General features: G+C 32.8%; 2 protein-coding genes across 2 annotated transcripts; one reads left to right on the forward strand and one right to left on the reverse strand.

The window, feature by feature from the left end:
- The first annotated feature begins 354 nt into the window (after positions 1–354).
- LOC134727994 (uncharacterized) lies at positions 355–1,794 on the forward strand. Its single transcript, XM_063592393.1, has one exon. It carries the CDS (start codon positions 355–357, stop codon positions 1,792–1,794), a length of 1,440 nt encoding a protein of 479 aa, XP_063448463.1.
- Positions 1,795–12,007: 10,213 nt separating this feature from the next.
- Positions 12,008–13,447, reverse strand: LOC134727995 (uncharacterized). Its single transcript, XM_063592394.1, has one exon. The coding sequence runs from the start codon at positions 13,445–13,447 to the stop codon at positions 12,008–12,010; it is 1,440 nt and encodes a 479-aa protein (XP_063448464.1).
- Positions 13,448–17,383: the final 3,936 nt, after the last annotated feature.

Raw genomic sequence — 17,383 nt, forward strand, 5'->3', positions numbered from 1 at the left:
AAGTTTAAATTCTAGATTGTCAAATGTTAATTGCTTATACTGCTTAGAAAAACTTGTTTACAATACAGAACATGAAGAAATTTTTTTTGATTTAAAGTATAATAAAACCACACCTCTCCTTTTTTTAGAAGTTTTCTTATGGCATCGGCTAGTTTATGTGATCCTTGTTCCGAAGCTGACAAGTCTTCAACAGCCACAAAGTATTGCTCTGACTGTGAAGAAAGACTTTGTACAGACTGTGATGAATCACATTGCAGATTCAAAGCCTTCAAATATCACCATGTTATCGACCTGTCGTCCATCGGATCCAATAAACTAATGCCTGCGATAAAAAACTGCAATGTCCATTCAGGGATGCTTTTGGATTATTACTGCACAGATCATGATATCGTATGCTGTAGAGCCTGCATATCTAATGAACACAGGCTTTGTCAGAACGTTCTCCCATTGGAACTTGCCTCGAAGGATGTAAAAAAGTCTGCACTGTTTAACGATGTTATGGAAGACATGACGCATCTTATTACAACATTGAATGCTTTAGACAATAACAGACAGTCAAACTTACAATCAATGGAGGAATCCAAATCAACAATAACTAAGAAGATCCGAGCAGTGAAATCCAAATTTTTGAAACAAATTGACGATTTGGAGCGTGAATTAACGACCACTTTGTCATCTCTCCAACGAAAACATGAAATGGAAATCAACAAACAAAAGCAAGAAATATCGCAAGTCTTGGTCAATGTTATAGAAAATAAAAACAAGATGGATTTTTTGAGAGATCATGGATCTAAGAATCAGCTCTTTATATTCCTTCGCCAACAAGTAACAAATATTCATAGCGCCGAGGCCAAGATTCAGCAGATAGTATCCGATTCACAAGAAGTCAATATAACCTTTGACGAAAAGAAAGATGGTAAGCTTGAGTCTTTCGGGTCACTGTCAGAGTATGTCCAACCATGTAAAGTTCAATACAAACCAAAGAAATTTCAACAAGCCCAGATAAAAGCGGAACCAATGAAAAATATTCTAGGGTTTGAGAAGGAAACAGTATTAAAACTTAATACTAATGTGGTAAAACGTCTTATTTGTGTATCAGTTTCAAATAATAATAAGCTGCTCATTACTGATATATTATCATCCGATCACAAACTGTATGTTTACAGAGACTGTAAAGATTATGAGACAGAGATAACTTTTTCCTCCGAACCTTGTTGTGTTGCTGTGATACCTGGTACAGACAGAGCTGTTGTTACCCTACCTATCGAGGGGTCTATACAATTTATCAAAACTACAACGATGACAAAGGACAACAAAGTTGACGTTGGATTTACATGTTATGGTATCACTGCTGGACGGGACAGAATTTACGTTGGTGGTGAAGGTGGTACTATCAAAATATTGGATTACAATGGGAAAACTTTAAAAACAATTCAACTAGGAGTTGATTCTATTTGCTTCATGGTATACAATGATTTACAAGATCATTTGATTGTTAGATGTGTTGGTAAACTCCTTTGTATCAAAGTAGATGGAACACTAGTTTACAGTAAGGACGTTTCAGGGGTAGCAGGTTTAACACTTGATCGACAGAAGAACATTTATATCGGCGGTTTCTATACAAGCAACATACAGAGAATGTCATCAGATGGAGAAAATTGTGAAGACATGATGAACAAAAACAATGACATTAACCGTCCGTATGGAATGTGTTTTAACAATGACTTCACAAAATTATTTGTTATTAATAACGATAACACGTCCGTATGTGTATATAAATGCAAGTACTTGTAAGAAACTTGAAAACTTAAAATCGGCTTTTTATAGCATTGCGTAATTCACATGTACAAAGTCAAAATATATTGTTTATTTGTTTGTTAGTTTTTGTTTTTGTTTAGTTTTTGAAGAAGAAAATAAAAATATAGTTTCAAATTCTATTTTATAATGTCGTCTGGCGTGTCGTAATTTTAAAGGAATGCGTAGAAAATTGATGTATATTTCAAAACCTCAATACGTCATGCCATAGCAAATCCAAATCCATGTTTGTTGTTTGATATAGGCAAAAGTAGTACTCATTTCCCCTCAATATAATTAAAAAAGTGCTAAAATTTTAAATTAGAAAGTATACTCCTCTGGATTATTATATATTATAGATCTGTTTTATGTCATGTTTGGTGTACACTCTTATATTGGGCATCCCAACTATTCTCGTGATTTACACTTATCGAATATGTTTACATGAGTACAACCAAAATATTTAATTCTTTGGATTCAATTTCTTGTACATTTTGAAGACCAACAAGACATTGAAGCATGTAGGATCTTAACTAATAAATGGATTATAATAAATGATAAAATGTATTCCAAGAACTAGTAATAAGATTGTTTAGCAAACTGACAAGAAGTTCAAACGGGATAATTGTTAACCTATGGTATTCCGATAAGCACAACAAAATGTAAATATTGTATTCAATTCAAGTATATGATGTTTTGATATATATTCCTGGTGTTGTATTTACAATTATGATGTCTCGATAGAAGAATGCTGCTAACAAATGAACTATTAAACCTAAAGATCAAAATGGTGAAGTTGAAATCATCCCTTTGTAAATGTTACGGTCGCCCACACGAGTATCGGATATGTTCCTCATATTGTTGCTACAATCCCGGTCCCTTTTCATGAATGTGACCTACCTAACGACTATTTATTTGGTTGGAAATAACATGAGCGACATGACACATACCACTGGTGGAGTAGGATCGGCTTACCCATCTAGGATGAGGGAACTTTCTTTGATGCAATTTTCTCCATTTGTGAATCGATATAAAAGCATACGGATTATATAGTTAACGTTCTTGTGGTGCTATTACCGCTGCAAGTTTTGGTTTTTCAGATACAAGACTTCAAAGGATGGCTATGTGAAAGACGAATTATCAGAACGAAGGATTGTTACTTATAATTTGGAAAAGGAAAATAGTTTTTGTTTTATTTTACAGTTTGGACTGAATATTTTTTCATACATAGTTATAAATAGCTTCCCGTTCTTTGAGTTCAGCATCGGCGTTGTCGTGCGACTATCCACTTTACAAAGTCTTTTATTTCCCTTTAAAAGTGTCCTGTACCAAGTCAGGAAGATGGCCATTGTTATAATATTGTTCGTTTCTGTGTGTGTGTTGCATTTTAACGTTGAGTCGTTTCTGTTTTCTCTTATTTTTGAGATAAGACGTGGCACGGTACTTGTCTATCCCATATTCATGTATTTGGTTTTGATGTTATATTTGTTATTCTCGTGGTGTATTGTCTGTTGCTTGGTCCGTTTCTGTGTGCTGTTGCGTTTCGGTGTTGTGTCGTTGTTCTCCTCTTATATTTAATGCGTTTCCCTCGGTTTTGGTTTGTTGCCCCGATTTTGTTTTTTGTCCATGGATTTATGAGTTTTGAACAGCGGTATACCACTGTTGCCTTTATTTGGTATTTATTATAGCCTTTTATGGCGTTTATATTCAGAGTGTATACATATATACTTGGATATTTGGAACAAGTATTGGTTATATTTGTATATTTGGTACAAGTATTGATTATACTTGTTTATTTGATGCAAGTATTGGTTTTATGTCTACATTGATGGGTGGTTTATACCAGGAGAATTATAATTTCATTCGTTTAAACGGGCAGTGCATTAGAATGAAATTTATTTCTCCTGAGTGTTTCATCATATGTAGCATAGAGGGCGTTATGTTTTCCCGCTTCAAAATTTTTTTCGCGAAATTTTTTGGCCTATGTAATCATTCAGCACGACATCGTCAATCTGAGCAGTCGAATTTTCTTGGTAAATTTTAATTCTAGTTAAAAGTTTATTAAGCTCTTTATGTGGAGAGTTTTTTGTTTGATACTGAGGTTTGAGTTATATATTTTATATGTGTAGATATATGTATGAATTGTGTTTATTTCTTATTAAATATAGAGCATCGGCGTTGTCGTGCGACTATCCACTTTACAAAGTCTTTGGTATTTATTATAGCCTTTTATGGCGTTTATATTCAGAGTGTATACATATATACTTGGACATTTGGTACAAGCATTGGTTATATTTGGATATTTGGTACAAGTATTGATTATACTTGTTTATTTGGTGCAAGTATTGGTTTTATGTCTTCATTGATGGGTGGTTTATACCAGGAGAAAGTAAATTCATCACAAGGTTGCTGCATTTTACAAAGTCCACACTGTCAATCAATGATATACAAAACAATAAAATTAAGAATGGAAATGGAGAATGTGTCAAAGAGACAACAAACAACCCAACCAAAGAGCAGTTAACGGGCGAAGGCCACCAATGGATTTTTAAAGCAACACGAAACTCCCACACCCGTAGGCGTGCTCCACATGGCCCTTAAAAAACATGTTTATTAGTTCAGTGATAATGGACGTCATGCTAAACTCCGAAATGTATAAAAGATGACTTGGAACAGGTGCAAAAATGCGGCGGGGTTTAACATTTTTTTGTTGTTTTATCTCAACCCATCCCCTATTACTCTAGCCAATGCAGAAATAACAAACACACAACAATACGCACAATGAAACTTAGTTTAATAGAAGTCCGAGTCCAATGTCAGAATAGGTAATCAAAGAAGCTAAACAAAATGACAATAATACATAAATCAACAAAGATCTACTAGCAACTATTAATCAGATTTTAATAATCACCCTTTATTCGAGAACACTATAATACGTTACCCTACAACCAATAATATAGACCGTACAAACGCTTCGCACTTTCCAAACAGTGGCTCAATTAACATGTATGTTATATAAAAATGAATTGAAGCAAAACATATATTCGTTTCAAACCAAAACATATACTAGTATTAAGAATATTATGTTATAGTTATCACAGTGTGGGAACGGAACTGTACGGTTTTCTAATAATTTGGTCATTCGGGAGACTGTCAAGCGGTGCTCCGACATTCGAAAAATAACAAGTTGCTTGATTGAAACTTTGATGAACTCCTATGTTCCTATATAACGTTTCTGCTTCAAGTTTTGATAGCTAAAACATTCTTTATGTAAATATGAACCAATGAAATAATAAGAAAGATATATGCATCGAAACGTTTTCCTTAGAATGGTGAAGCTCCGTGTAAAACAATCAAAATGGTCAAACGCACAGCGATCAAAAATGTCAAATAAACATCGAAAAATCAATGTTTGCTACCTGTATTTTCACATGTACCTTTTTTGATATATAGTCTTACCTGTCTGAAAGATTCAAAGCCATTGTCCCAGTAGAAATCCAAATATATTCATTTTCTCCATGTCGGATATTTTTATTGACTGTACAATCGCTCGCAAGTTGACTGTAATATCACTCGGAGCCTTCCTTTACAATCACTCGGAGCTATTCTTTTCATCGTTTGGCCAACTAGACTACTTCGAAAGGATGGTAACCTACTTAACCTTCTTATGACTTCACGGTCCAGCTAGCAAGCAAGCTAGTCAATGCATTTTGCTGTTATAGTTTCTAGTGGCATATGACTAATTATAACTCTTAAGTAGATAATGCTAAACTTCTTCTGCCACATTCATGATCAGTTTATGTTTTCCATGATACTTTTGTCATCTAAATATTTATTAAAACTACTGCAATCGAATACAATATATGTCTGGTATGATTTTTCTCTCCTTTTTCTGTTACGATTTTTGGTATTGTTATCGATTTTTGTTTTAACCTAAATAACACACTCAAAAGTGTCAATGATTTTTGAACGTTTTATTTGAATGGCTGCAGCCTGCATTAGCGGATCTGGTATGCGGGGAGAGTGAGTTTTTGGTGGTTGAAGCCTATTTTTTTTACGATTTTTATGGTGTTCCGTGGTTTGGATCCCCCTTTGTAGAAATGCGGGATCCGCACCTGGTCTGATATCGTCAATGATAGTATGATGATCCGATTATCCATCTGATTTTTATAGTTTGGTCTTGTGCTGTGGTAGTTTGGGGGAGAAATGAGCGCACACAAATATTTTTACCCTTGCCAAATTCTTTAGGTACCTGTTTTAAGTCAAGAGCTCGTAGTTCAGTGGTTGTCGTTGGTTCGTGTCTGTCATATATGTTTTTCGTAAATTGTTTTATTATGAATTAGGCCGTCAGTTGCATTCGAAATGTATTGATTCTTATTTTTCTTTTCGGGACCTTTTATAGCCCACTATAATTGCTTAAATCCATTTATTTTTTTAACTTTGACAATCATATCACATCGCCTTATTTTTATGTTGAAAATATAAATGTGGTTTGATAAACTGTTGTTTTCCCTAAATAAAAACAACTGTTTCGTTCGTTTGTGGGATGCTATAGTTGGGAATATTAAAAAGTTCCTGAATCGTGACATTGATATAAAACCAATGTTGAAGAATTTTGTGTTTTCTCTGTCTTTCAGATAACAAGTCCTCTCCCATCCTTGATAACATTTAATTTTACTGGAGCTTATTCTACCAGTAGCTACATGTATAGCTTGTAATAAACTGACATCTCATTTGTAATTATACCACATCGTCTATTTTAATATCATGATTATTGACATATACGTGTCTTTTCTTGGGTCAGTGGTAAGCTACCACAATTCCACATTCGAATTCTTTGTTAAACTAAATTAAAAAGTGTTTGGTATGTGCAGATACACCATAAGAGAGGCTAAATTTCACGATAAAGCTTTGCTTTGAAATTTAGTTCATCCTATGGTGTATCTGCACATATAGCCAATCACTTTTTTATTTAATAAATGACATGTGTCAAAGTTCTCAACTGATATCACAGGAAAGAAAATGTGTTACAATGTAGTTTCTTGCTAAAAGTGTGAGGTATCTAACATACATCACATGACCATTTTCAATCTTCTGGTAAACCAATCAGAGGGTCGATATGGAACTATGGTACATATCAAGTTACAATATCCCGATCCTGTGCTGAAAAATTCTTTGTTGTATTGTTCAAATATGTATGTATTATTTTTCTAAAATTGCTGGTGAATAATATATTAAGTAAAATTAAAAACATGCCAATTAACTTTCCAGAGAATCTTTTCGGTATATATAAATATTTATTTTGTACGAGGATTATTTTTCATTTTTATTTAAGATTAGATTTTTAACATATTGTGTACCGTCCTTTTCTTTTTGTCTTGTATACTTATTCAGTGTTTGTTTGTTTATGTGTTACATATTTGTTTTTCGTTCATTTTTTGTACATAAATAAGCCGTTAGTTTTCCGAAGTCGTTTTCCATTGTCATTTCGGGACATTTTAAAGATGACTATGCGGTATGGGCTTTATTCATTGTTGACGACAGTACGGTGACATATAGTTGGTAATTTCTGTGTCATTTTGGTGTCTTGTGGAAAGTTGTCTCTTTGGTATTCATTCCACATCTTCTTTTTTATGTGTACTGTACACGTTTTGTTTTTGTCTCTGATATAGTCACCTTAAAAGGATTCCTTGATATAATCTTAGTTATCAAAATGACTGGTTTTGTGCTTATTTTCACTTCAAATACCATAGATGAAGAAATAGGACAGCAATAAACAACCAATGCAATGCATATGCAATGTATTTAATAAATTTGGCCAAGCAATTCTACAGGAAAGCTCTAAGTGATTTACAGGAAGGCTCCGAGTGATATTACAGTCAACTTGCGAGCGATTGTACAGTCAATAAAAATATCCGACATGGAGAAAATGAATATATTTGGATTTCTACTGGGACAATGGCTTTGAAACTTTCAGACAGGTAAAACTATATATCAGAAAAGGTACATGTGAAAAAACAGGTAGCAAACATTGATTTTTCGATGTTTATTTGACATTTTTGATCGCTGTTGTGTGACAATTTTGATCGTTTTACACGGAGCTCTACCATTCTAAGGAAAACGTGTTGATGCATATATCTTTCTTATTATTTTATTGGTTCATATTTACATAAAGAATGTTTTAGCTATCAAAACTTGAAGCAGAAACGTTATATAGGAATATAAGAGTTCGTCAAAGTTTCCATCAAGCAACTTGTTATTTTTCGAATGTCGGAGCACCGCTTGACAGTCTCCCGAATGACCAAATTGTTAGAAAACCGTACAGTTCCGTTCCAACACTGTGGTTATGCGAATTAGAAAATGCTTTTGAAAATAAATTTAATTCGACTGAAACAAGGTTAACATAAATTACATCGTCATAAAAAAAGAACAACAAAAGTAACATACAAACTTTACCGTGTTTTTTTAGATAAGGGTTACAGTTTAAGGAAAACAAACAAAATTCGAATTTTTGCTATGAAAGTTTTTGAAAATCATATGTTATTCCTCCCTAATGTAAGAAATTCAATGTATGACGTATTAGTATAACATGTGATACAATACGTCCTAGGTAGATTTCTACCGACAACACACAGATAAAAACCAAATCAAAAAAATGAAAGGTCGTAGGTTATATGCATCTGTTTAATATATTCGCATGTTATTAATACAATAGGAAACTTTTCAATACACCAAATTATAGGATATAATAAGAACAGGAATATTGATTTAAAACAAAAGAGTTTAATAGAATTGGCGAGATATTAAAGTATTTAGCGATTCAGATCTGTATAGATTTATTGGCAAAGAAAGTTGTTAACCCAAAAATTCTAAAATTAGCGTTAACAGTCTAGTGAACCGTTTTAAGGAGTAGGTCCAGTAAGACCCCTTTTTAGCAGCTTTACAAAATTGTTAAAATGTAAACTTTTAGTTTTTTATTGGATAGTAGAATGCTTCTGCTACATAAATATGGGTTATTTTTGATAGGACAATGCACATATATCGGGTATTACCACCATTAAGTCATGCCAAAGTACTGAAATATTCACAATTCCCGCATTTTAATTACATTTTAGACGGTTTCGTGTCAAACTAAAGTGGCCACATTCGTGTTCATCCTTTTTATTGAAAAGTAATTAAATGATAGTTATTGAAAAAATGGTCAATATCGTGATATATAGACTACCCACAGGACCGTGGTATTGACTGAGACAACGATAATGACTGAGCCAAAGGCGAGGTCATTATCGCTGTCGCGGTCAAAACCACCGTCCTAAGGGCTGTCCATATATCACGATAACTACAGGTTTTTCGATAACTATTATCATTATGTTTATTTCATTTAGAAACTATGTTCTAAAAAGAATTCATACATTCAAATTTTTGAAAGTTACCGTGCGATAATGTTCGAATTCTTTAGGAAAGAGTGAAGACCGGTCATATTTTTAGATACCTGTATAATACACTTCAATCTTTGAAATTCAAAATGAAGTTTACTTTAATTTCATCAATAGTAAAACGGTCATTAGAGTTGTCTACACTAGCAGACTTGTCGTCCATTTTCCTAACTGTGAAGTGAAAACACGTCTGAATCGCGTTCCGTTTTATTACGGAACGTTAATAAAACAGACAAACCACGCCCCACCGGTCATTATCATTTAAAAGTCTTTTAACGACCGGTTTTCCGATCCGCTTTGTTCTGTTAATGACCGATAGAACTTATTACTGAAGAATAAAGAATGTCATGTGGCCTCTTTTTATCCAATAAGATAAGCTTATTCTTAACCGATATGAAATAAGTTGTATTTGATGATAATACAAAACATGTATAAAGGTTGAGGATAAACCCGGATGCGGCCACTTTCATTTTGAACAAAAACGATCTGAAAATTACATTTTCGGCATATTTGGTAGATTTGTCATATTTGAGCATGAATCGGATCGTTTTTAATGACTAAATCTGCAAAAATATTTTACATATACTGATTTATTCAAATGAAGTAGATACTTGAGTGTTTAAAAAGTGGTCAAAATCTTTCGTTAGATGAACCTGAAATATGAGGCCAAAATCGGTACCTACTCCTTTAAACGAGCTAATTTAAAAAGATGAATTTACTATCAGGAAACTAAAAAAGATTCAGGCACACAATTCTACCACAATGCTAGTGACGGTTCGGTCTGACCGTAAGTTATTTTTCTTAAACAATTGAATATTCTTAGAAATCTTAGAATTTATTGTACAATTCATGTATAATAAAGGTGGCAATAAACAGGTTTTTTTTCTATGAAGTCAGGTTTTGAGGAAACATGCATAAGTGACCCTTAGTGTTTAATAAATATACTTGTATAAAACTAGATATCACTGGAATCAGAATGTTCTCTAGTTTATAATGAAATAAAAATTAAAGTGTACTTTTAATATATTTAAAATATTCCATCCCAAGAACATGGGATAACATGGAACAATTAAGTAAATAAACAGGGGTTTCACCCCCTGGTTATTTTTAGTCTGGGAAGAACCCCTAATTGTGTATACGAAACTGTTTAAAGCACCCTAATGATGTGGTTTTACTGCATTCGTACAGCATTTCATAACAAGACCATAGCACTATTCTCGTATGAAACCCTCGGACAAGAATTTTATAAGTAACAAATTCGATATTAAATAATACAATGATTATGTACATAAGGATGATAACTACAAGATTTGTTTTTAAAAAAGACACCCTTTAAAAGACATTTTTGGTCAACGATAGATTTATTTGGTCCTGATTTTGCTTTTTTCATCGATATTTATATTGAACAGTTTGCCAATCAAGCATAAAAATCTTAAGGTTTCCTGTGGCAGAACATTCTGATAAGCTTCACGAAGATAGAATTAGTTGCACTGCATAATATAATCGGATGATCAAAACTTATGCAAATTCATGGGATTGGTTTTCATATTGATAGGTGTGTCCGTACTGAACTGACGCCAAACTAGCATAACCCGTTATACTCACACTTTTGAAATAACACCATTACATTTTTAAAATGAGGACAGAAAGATCCTTGAGGGACATTCAAACTCATAGATCAAAAATGAACTGAAAAAGACAAACGGACAAATAAAACAACACAGATCAAAACATAGAAACCTAAAGACTCAGCAATACACACCTCACTTTAAACTAGGAGTGATCGCATGTGTTCTAGATGGGTAAGCCGATCCTACTTTACCAGTGGTATGTGTCATGTAGCTCATGTTATTTCCAACCAAATAAATAGTCGTTAGGTAGGTCACATTCATGAAAAGGGACCGGGATTGTAGCAACAATATGAGGAACATATCCGATACTCGTGTGGGCGACCGTAACATTTACAAAGGGATGATTTCAACTTCACCATTTTGATCTTTAGGTTTAATAGTTCATTTGTTAGCAGCATTCTTCTATCGAGACATCATAATTGTAAATACAACACCAGGAATATATATCAAAACATCATATACTTGAATTGAATACAATATTTACATTTTGTTGTGCTTATCGGAATACCATAGGTTAACAATTATCCCGTTTGAACTTCTTGTCAGTTTGCTAAACAATCTTATTACTAGTTCTTGGAATACATTTTATCATTTATTATAATCCATTTATTAGTTAAGATCCTACATGCTTCAATGTCTTGTTGGTCTTCAAAATGTACAAGAAATTGAATCCAAAGAATTAAATATTTTGGTTGTACTCATGTAAACATATTCGATAAGTGTAAATCACGAGAATAGTTGGGATGCCCAATATAAGAGTGTACACCAAACATGACATAAAACAGATCTATAATATATAATAATCCAGAGGAGTATACTTTCTAATTTAAAATTTTAGCACTTTTTTAATTATATTGAGGGGAAATGAGTACTACTTTTGCCTATATCAAACAACAAACATGGATTTGGATTTGCTATGGCATGACGTATTGAGGTTTTGAAATATACATCAATTTTCTACGCATTCCTTTAAAATTACGACACGCCAGACGACATTATAAAATAGAATTTGAAACTATATTTTTATTTTCTTCTTCAAAAACTAAACAAAAACAAAAACTAACAAACAAATAAACAATATATTTTGACTTTGTACATGTGAATTACGCAATGCTATAAAAAGCCGATTTTAAGTTTTCAAGTTTCTTACAAGTACTTGCATTTATATACACATACGGACGTGTTATCGTTATTAATAACAAATAATTTTGTGAAGTCATTGTTAAAACACATTCCATACGGACGGTTAATGTCATTGTTTTTGTTCATCATGTCTTCACAATTTTCTCCATCTGATGACATTCTCTGTATGTTGCTTGTATAGAAACCGCCGATATAAATGTTCTTCTGTCGATCAAGTGTTAAACCTGCTACCCCTGAAACGTCCTTACTGTAAACTAGTGTTCCATCTACTTTGATACAAAGGAGTTTACCAACACATCTAACAATCAAATGATCTTGTAAATCATTGTATACCATGAAGCAAATAGAATCAACTCCTAGTTGAATTGTTTTTAAAGTTTTCCCATTGTAATCCAATATTTTGATAGTACCACCTTCACCACCAACGTAAATTCTGTCCCGTCCAGCAGTGATACCATAACATGTAAATCCAACGTCAACTTTGTTGTCCTTTGTCATCGTTGTAGTTTTGATAAATTGTATAGACCCCTCGATAGGTAGGGTAACAACAGCTCTGTCTGTACCAGGTATCACAGCAACACAACAAGGTTCGGAGGAAAAAGTTATCTCTGTCTCATAATCTTTACAGTCTCTGTAAACATACAGTTTGTGATCGGATGATAATATATCAGTAATGAGCAGCTTATTATTATTTGTAACTGATACACAAATAAGACGTTTTACCACATTAGTATTAAGTTTTAATACTGTTTCCTTCTCAAACCCTAGAATATTTTTCATTGGTTCCGCTTTTATCTGGGCTTGTTGAAATTTCTTTGGTTTGTATTGAACTTTACATGGTTGGACATACTCTGACAGTGACCCGAAAGACTCAAGCTTACCATCTTTCTTTTCGTCAAAGGTTATATTGACTTCTTGTGAATCGGATACTATCTGCTGAATCTTGGCCTCGGCGCTATGAATATTTGTTACTTGTTGGCGAAGGAATATAAAGAGCTGATTCTTAGATCCATGATCTCTCAAAAAATCCATCTTGTTTTTATTTTCTATAACATTGACCAAGACTTGCGATATTTCTTGCTTTTGTTTGTTGATTTCCATTTCATGTTTTCGTTGGAGAGATGACAAAGTGGTCGTTAATTCACGCTCCAAATCGTCAATTTGTTTCAAAAATTTGGATTTCACTGCTCGGATCTTCTTAGTTATTGTTGATTTGGATTCCTCCATTGATTGTAAGTTTGACTGTCTGTTATTGTCTAAAGCATTCAATGTTGTAATAAGATGCGTCATGTCTTCCATAACATCGTTAAACAGTGCAGACTTTTTTACATCCTTCGAGGCAAGTTCCAATGGGAGAACGTTCTGACAAAGCCTGTGTTCATTAGATATGCAGGCTCTACAGCATACGATATCATGATCTGTGCAGTAATAATCCAAAAGCATCCCTGAATGGACATTGCAGTTTTTTATCGCAGGCATTAGTTTATTGGATCCGATGGACGACAGGTCGATAACATGGTGATATTTGAAGGCTTTGAATCTGCAATGTGATTCATCACAGTCTGTACAAAGTCTTTCTTCACAGTCAGAGCAATACTTTGTTGCTGTTGAAGACTTGTCAGCTTCGGAACAAGGATCACATAAACTAGCCGATGCCATAAGAAAACTTCTAAATAAAGGAGAGGTGTGGTTTTATTATACTTTAAATCAAAAAAAATTTCTTCATGTTCTGTATTGTAAACAAGTTTTTCTAAGCAGTATAAGCAATTAACATTTGACAATCTAGAATTTAAACTTAATCTCATTTTTTTTTTTAAAACGCAACTTGTAATTATTTGAAATGATATATGACTAAAACTACCAGAGTCAAACCATCCATAGTCACATTTTGAGTTGTTCAGTATATTCAACTGCGACATTAAATACACAAAAACTCAAATATGCATAAATGTAAGTGTTGCATGTTTGAAAACAAGGTAAACAACTAGCCTTTTAGGGGCCTTTTAGTGCTAACTGTTAAGTGTGAGCCACGCCACCGTGTTGAAGACCGTGCATTGACCTATAATGCTTTACTATTACAAATTGTGACTTGGATGGAAAGTTGTCTAATCATCCTAATGAAAACTCATTCCACATCTTCTTATAACTACATTGTACAAATACCAATAAATATGGGGTGATAATGTTCCTCATTCATAATAACTTTTCATCATTACCGAACTGAACAAAGAAATAACACGACGGGTGCCGTATACGGTGCAGGAAATGCTTATCCTTCCGGAACACCTGATGTCACTCCCATTTTTTTTATTGGAGTTCGTGTTCTTTCTTATTTATTATTTATAACTGTTGATGTAAATGTCGTTTGGTTTAGTAAGACTTTCTTTACTCCTTGGTTTTGATTGTTATTGTCTTTCAACCAGACAAGAAAAGGAATAAAATAGACGAAAGACATAATTTACCAAGTAAAATTGGCAATAAGCATATTCTAATGATTTGATCGTTTTCCTAATAATGCTAATTGTAATGTATTCACTACGCAAATCAGAGTATATCTGTATATTGTGGTACTAACCATTGTGTATAACATTCCGAACATTTGATATTGTGGAGCAGGATTTGCTCACCCTTTTGGACCATCTGAGATCACCCCAAATGTTTGGTCGGGTTTGTGTTACTTTGTTTTTAGTTTTCTATTTTGTGTATCATGTGTATTGTGTTCTGTTATTTGTCTGATATTATGTCTCTGTTTTAGTCATGGCGTTGTCAGTTGAAAGTTTGACTGTCCCACTGGTATCTTTCGACCCTCTTTTCTGATAATTACAATCTATCTATATTTTATAAAAGTAAAATATATACCCTTCAGCAAGCGATATCGATCATTTATCGATGCGCACTTCGAACATAGATATGATTCGCACTTTCTTAACAGTGATTTTTGCCTGAATATCGATTACATAAAGAAGAATCAGAGAAAGAAAGATATCCATTTGGAACCAAATTAATTTATTTACAAAAGAGAATACTTTTAAAGTAACATGTGACTATCTTAACATAAACGGAATAAACAAAGGATTGTTAAAATATTTACTTACGGTTTTAACGGTATCTACCTAAGCTAGTTTAGCTCTTCATTATTCATAATCATATTACAAAATTAGATTACATACCTGATTAATTTTCGTAAAGCTTCTAATTAAGAATAAAACCACGACGGTTCTACTGTTTAACTTGTAATTCTGGTTCTTGAAGACAACAGTAAAACACCTGTGTGATGTATGATGATTTTAAACACTACGTGGCGCTGTTAACAAAATAAGCACACTTCCTGGTTAAAAATAAACACACAATTTAAATACATTTTAAATCATGAAATATGAAGTTTCAATATTTAAATCAAACTATTTATTGCTAGAGTTGTATATAGAAAAATTGTAATGATAATAACAATATATAATTATGCCGGCTGCACAGGAATATTTTTCGGTTTTATATTCTTAGGGATTTATTGACACAGACAGCTTACAATATTTTTTTATCAAGGTTGATATGGACTGCAAAATCCATTTAAGTTTTGAATTTTTTAAAACAAACTATATATTTTAATTTTATTTATCTTTTTCCAGATACACAGGTTTGTCTGTAGTAAGAGTAAAATTGGAAGTGAAGCCGAAGGGTCCATATGAACATTAAGCATGTTGAGTGCAGAAAAAAAGATATCATGATTTTTAATAACATAGGTAGATTTTCATTCTACGCTCTTATTTTTTCATTTGTCATTAATACGAAATCATAGACATACAATTACAAACTTCAGTAACATACAAGGTCAAAGACAAGGTCAAAGACAAGGTCAAAGACAGACAAATTTCAAAAAAGCCAATAAACTTTTAAAAATATCCAAGTAGCGTTCAAAGAAAGAGCGTAAATAAACGTAGCCAGTTTTCTTGTGACAATATATCTTTTTTATTTGGAGGTAGATTTGTTCAACAAATTGTCGTCAATCCTATGGGAACGAAATATGTGCTTCTTCTTGTCGACCTCTTCTTATTTTCGTACGAATCGGCGATCCTTCAGACACTTGTCAAAACAGGAATTTCAAAGAAGCCGGGTCATTAAATTTCACAAATTAACATTGATGATGCTCTTACACTTGGATGATGCAAACTAAAAATAAGTGAACGAAAATATTTCTTTGACGCAAGGACGTAGGGACGTATAACTGTAAAATGTAATACTCCCCGATACGTCGATGACATAAAAAAAAACAAAGTTCGGTGGTCAAGTGTCGCACTCGGATCGTGAATAGTATGGTATTATATTATTTGTTTGCTTTATTTCTTTTATTTCAAAACAGTATCTTAACTTTAAATAAATGAATTCGATTCAATACACAAATCTTATTGAAGACATTGCATGTGTATAGTTTTATGCACTAGGCACGCTTGACATATAATTACAATAACAGATGAAGGTTCTCTTCATTTTCTGATTGTATTCCTTTGATATATACCCTAAAACTTGCAATTACAGTAACAACAGAGTCGACTTCCTCCACCTCATTTTTAGACATATTTCTCGAATTTGACATACACGGTCATGTCAGTACCATAATCTACGGCAAACGAGACGATTTTACTTTTAAAATTATCTCAATTTTTCTTCCTCAGTAGCAATACACCAACTTCACCTCCATATGAAATATATATTTTCAAATTTATTCGCTATTCAAGAGCTTGTAACTTTGACTCAGACTTTATAAAACGTCACAAGTGTCTGAGAAGAAAGTTGATAAACCAGGAGTATATTAATGAACGTCTTGTAATTTTTCTAAAAAAGGTTCATCGACATTGTTGATAAACATTCCGTATCATCTTCACAAATGCTAGTTATAAAAGATGGTCTTGAAGTTTAGATTAAGGGTACTGAGGTTTTATACTATTTTTGTAATATATGTTTATTAATATTACTTTTCTGTTTAGTCTGTTTTTATTGATATTCATTTGACATTACTTTTATATCCTGTTATTGTGTCATTGTTCTATGATAATGCTCGTATTCTTGTCTTTCATTTTTGCTAATGTATTTTGTTCATGTGCCTTGTTGTGCTTTTTTGATACATATGACGTGGCTCTGTTCATATATATGCCATTTACATGCTATTATTTTGTACAGGTTATGCCATCATACAAGTTAGTACTTGTACAAATACAATTGTACAAGTAATTACTAGTACAATTTTTACTGAGAAAAAGATAATAACTTTTATTATATAATTCATAACTTAGCCTAAAGGTATAAACTCTCAAAATGTGAGTACATTGTATATATTTAAAATATATATTAAGCAAAGCGGTTCATTTCAGTAGTCAAAACTAA

This window comes from Mytilus trossulus, chromosome 8, assembly GCF_036588685.1.
Source record: "Mytilus trossulus isolate FHL-02 chromosome 8, PNRI_Mtr1.1.1.hap1, whole genome shotgun sequence".
NCBI lineage: Eukaryota > Metazoa > Mollusca > Bivalvia > Mytilida > Mytilidae > Mytilus > Mytilus trossulus.

Excerpts from the sequence above, each read along its gene's own strand:
- LOC134727994 (XM_063592393.1), top strand. The coding sequence starts at position 355 with ATGCTTTTGGATTATTACTGCACAGATCATGATATCGTATGCTGTAGA.
- LOC134727995 (XM_063592394.1), bottom strand. The coding sequence starts at position 13,447 with ATGCTTTTGGATTATTACTGCACAGATCATGATATCGTATGCTGTAGA.